The 1,979-nt window shown below is 32.8% G+C and overlaps 2 protein-coding genes across 2 annotated transcripts in view; both read right to left on the reverse strand.

The window, feature by feature from the left end:
- Positions 1–720, reverse strand: part of LOC107578980 (uncharacterized) — a gene marked incomplete at its 3' end in the record, with an annotated part of 1,678 nt that extends 958 nt beyond the window's left edge. The window contains exons 1-2 of the mRNA XM_016264874.1: positions 661–720; positions 170–365 (exon numbers count right to left, since the gene is read on the reverse strand). Coding sequence (XP_016120360.1) covers positions 170–344 — 175 coding nt within the window. The remainder of the gene's footprint in view (positions 1–169; positions 366–660) is intronic.
- LOC107578981 (C-factor-like) overlaps positions 720–1,979 on the reverse strand; it is a gene marked incomplete at its 5' end in the record, with an annotated part of 3,003 nt that continues 1,743 nt past the window's right edge. Inside the window, one exon of the mRNA XM_016264875.1 lies at positions 720–754. Coding sequence (XP_016120361.1) covers positions 731–754 — 24 coding nt within the window. The remainder of the gene's footprint in view (positions 755–1,979) is intronic.

Consider the following 1,979-nt stretch of genomic DNA (forward strand, 5'->3'; position numbering starts at 1 on the left):
TTTGAACAGTAATGTAGATATAATAAATAATGTCATACATACAATACTGTGCATCTAAGCCACAAATACTAAATGCTTATCTAAAACTACACCTGTCTCTAATAATATAATCTTGTGTAATATTAGGTCAAATATAAAAATCAACCAGTTCATTTGCATGGTAACTTACCAGGTCTTTGTGAAACAGGAAACCGTGTACAGTGGCGGTAAATCTGCCATATCAGAAGGCAGAGGGCTATGAGGAAAAGGACAACAGATATGCCCAAAATACTATATTCCAATTCCTCTGAGAATGACAGTTGAATTTCTCTAAAGGACAAACCCAAAATGGCAAAGAAAACCATGTCTTTCTGCCATGGACAGGCCTGGAAATGAAGGACATAAAGTTACTTTTTTTGGGCTTCTTTATATTGGTTGATATTCATATTTAACCTGACAAGAATCAGATTTATATAATATATACTATTAGTAATATAGTATTGTTCATAATATATAAAGTATAAAATACATAGTTCATGAAGTATTTTTTATGTAATATGTCTGTCTATTTTAAGATACTGTTCAGGGAAAGACAAGGGTGGATTCTCGCAGGTTTTGATGTACTAAGTTTATTTTATAAAAGGAAAACTCTAATAAAAGAACCAAAGGCATAAACCCTACCTTTTCAAGCTTTAATTTTCCTCCATTAGTTCCATTTTGGGAATAAACTACGACCGGAGCGGATCCATATTCAGACGTAGTTGAGAGCAATCACCTGACAGATGATCAGCAAACACAAGGGCAAACCTGTTTGATCACTTGTTCATTCAGGTCTTATTAAACAGGCTTCATCTGTGCTGCCTTCATGAATCTACAGCTGGCAAATGTAGAACTGCTCTCTTCTTCTTCTAGCTCTCTTCTGCTATCTGTGCTGCCTTCATGAATCTACAGCTGAAACAAGATGGATACGATGCATTCACTGGCAAATGTAGAACTGCTCTCTTCTTCTTCTAGCTCTCTTCTGCTTCTTTACTATTACACCGTGCAAATTCAATGGCCAGTTTATCACTGCCTGTATCCAAATAGCCACAGCTTGTGAGATTAGATAATTGCTTATGGAAAAGAGTGTCAGTATTGTAGACAGGAGAACCTCTATTTGCCTTAGAACAAAATAATATTCATAGAAATGTCATATTCTACACACACACAAAAAAAAAACTGTAGATGATTCTATACGGCAATAAAAACAGATGATTGTTATGATGCAGTCATTTATAACAGTAACTGACATAACTGCACTGTGCAATGAGATATAGCTAAACATAAAAATATGAACTAAGCTGAACTGTTTATTTACTTGAAAGGCTGCATAAGAAAACAGTTATGTCTTCAAATTTGAGTAAAGAAATAACCACTCTGCCACCAAGATACAATACAATTATTAGAAAAGTAAATCAAAATATTCAAAATGTTACTAAATACAGCTTTATTCATACATATACAGTTTTATTACTTAAAGTTAACAATAATAGCAAACTAATTTAATGTCAATACAACTTTTCCAATGAAATGCCTTCTACAACACATTTTTTACGCTTTACAAAACTATAATAAAATAAATGATAAATAGGATGAAAGGTAGTTTTTCTTGTCCTTGAGGGACTGTCATACCCTGCTGTAATTTATAAGGAGAGCTTAACTTGTGAATAACATTCAGAATTGTGGCTGTTTGCTGCAGTTAAACAAGAAAAAGTGGTGAAAAGTTCATTATTTACCAAGCATGATGTTATCGATGCTTTCAATTCCAATATGTCACAATAATTTAATCATGATCCACTCTGTTTGCTGTCACATTCACCATCCCAAATATTAAAATAGCATTTCATAAGCAGGAAAAAAATAAAAATAACCATGAACAAGAATGTTGATTATTAAACATGTTAATATACGTACACACATGGGTCAAAGACTAAAAAGGGTTTAAGCATAAAAACAATAAG

This window comes from Sinocyclocheilus grahami, unplaced genomic scaffold (genome assembly GCF_001515645.1).
Source record: "Sinocyclocheilus grahami isolate Dianchi unplaced genomic scaffold, SAMN03320097.WGS_v1.1 scaffold13292.1, whole genome shotgun sequence".
Classification (NCBI taxonomy): domain Eukaryota; kingdom Metazoa; phylum Chordata; class Actinopteri; order Cypriniformes; family Cyprinidae; genus Sinocyclocheilus; species Sinocyclocheilus grahami.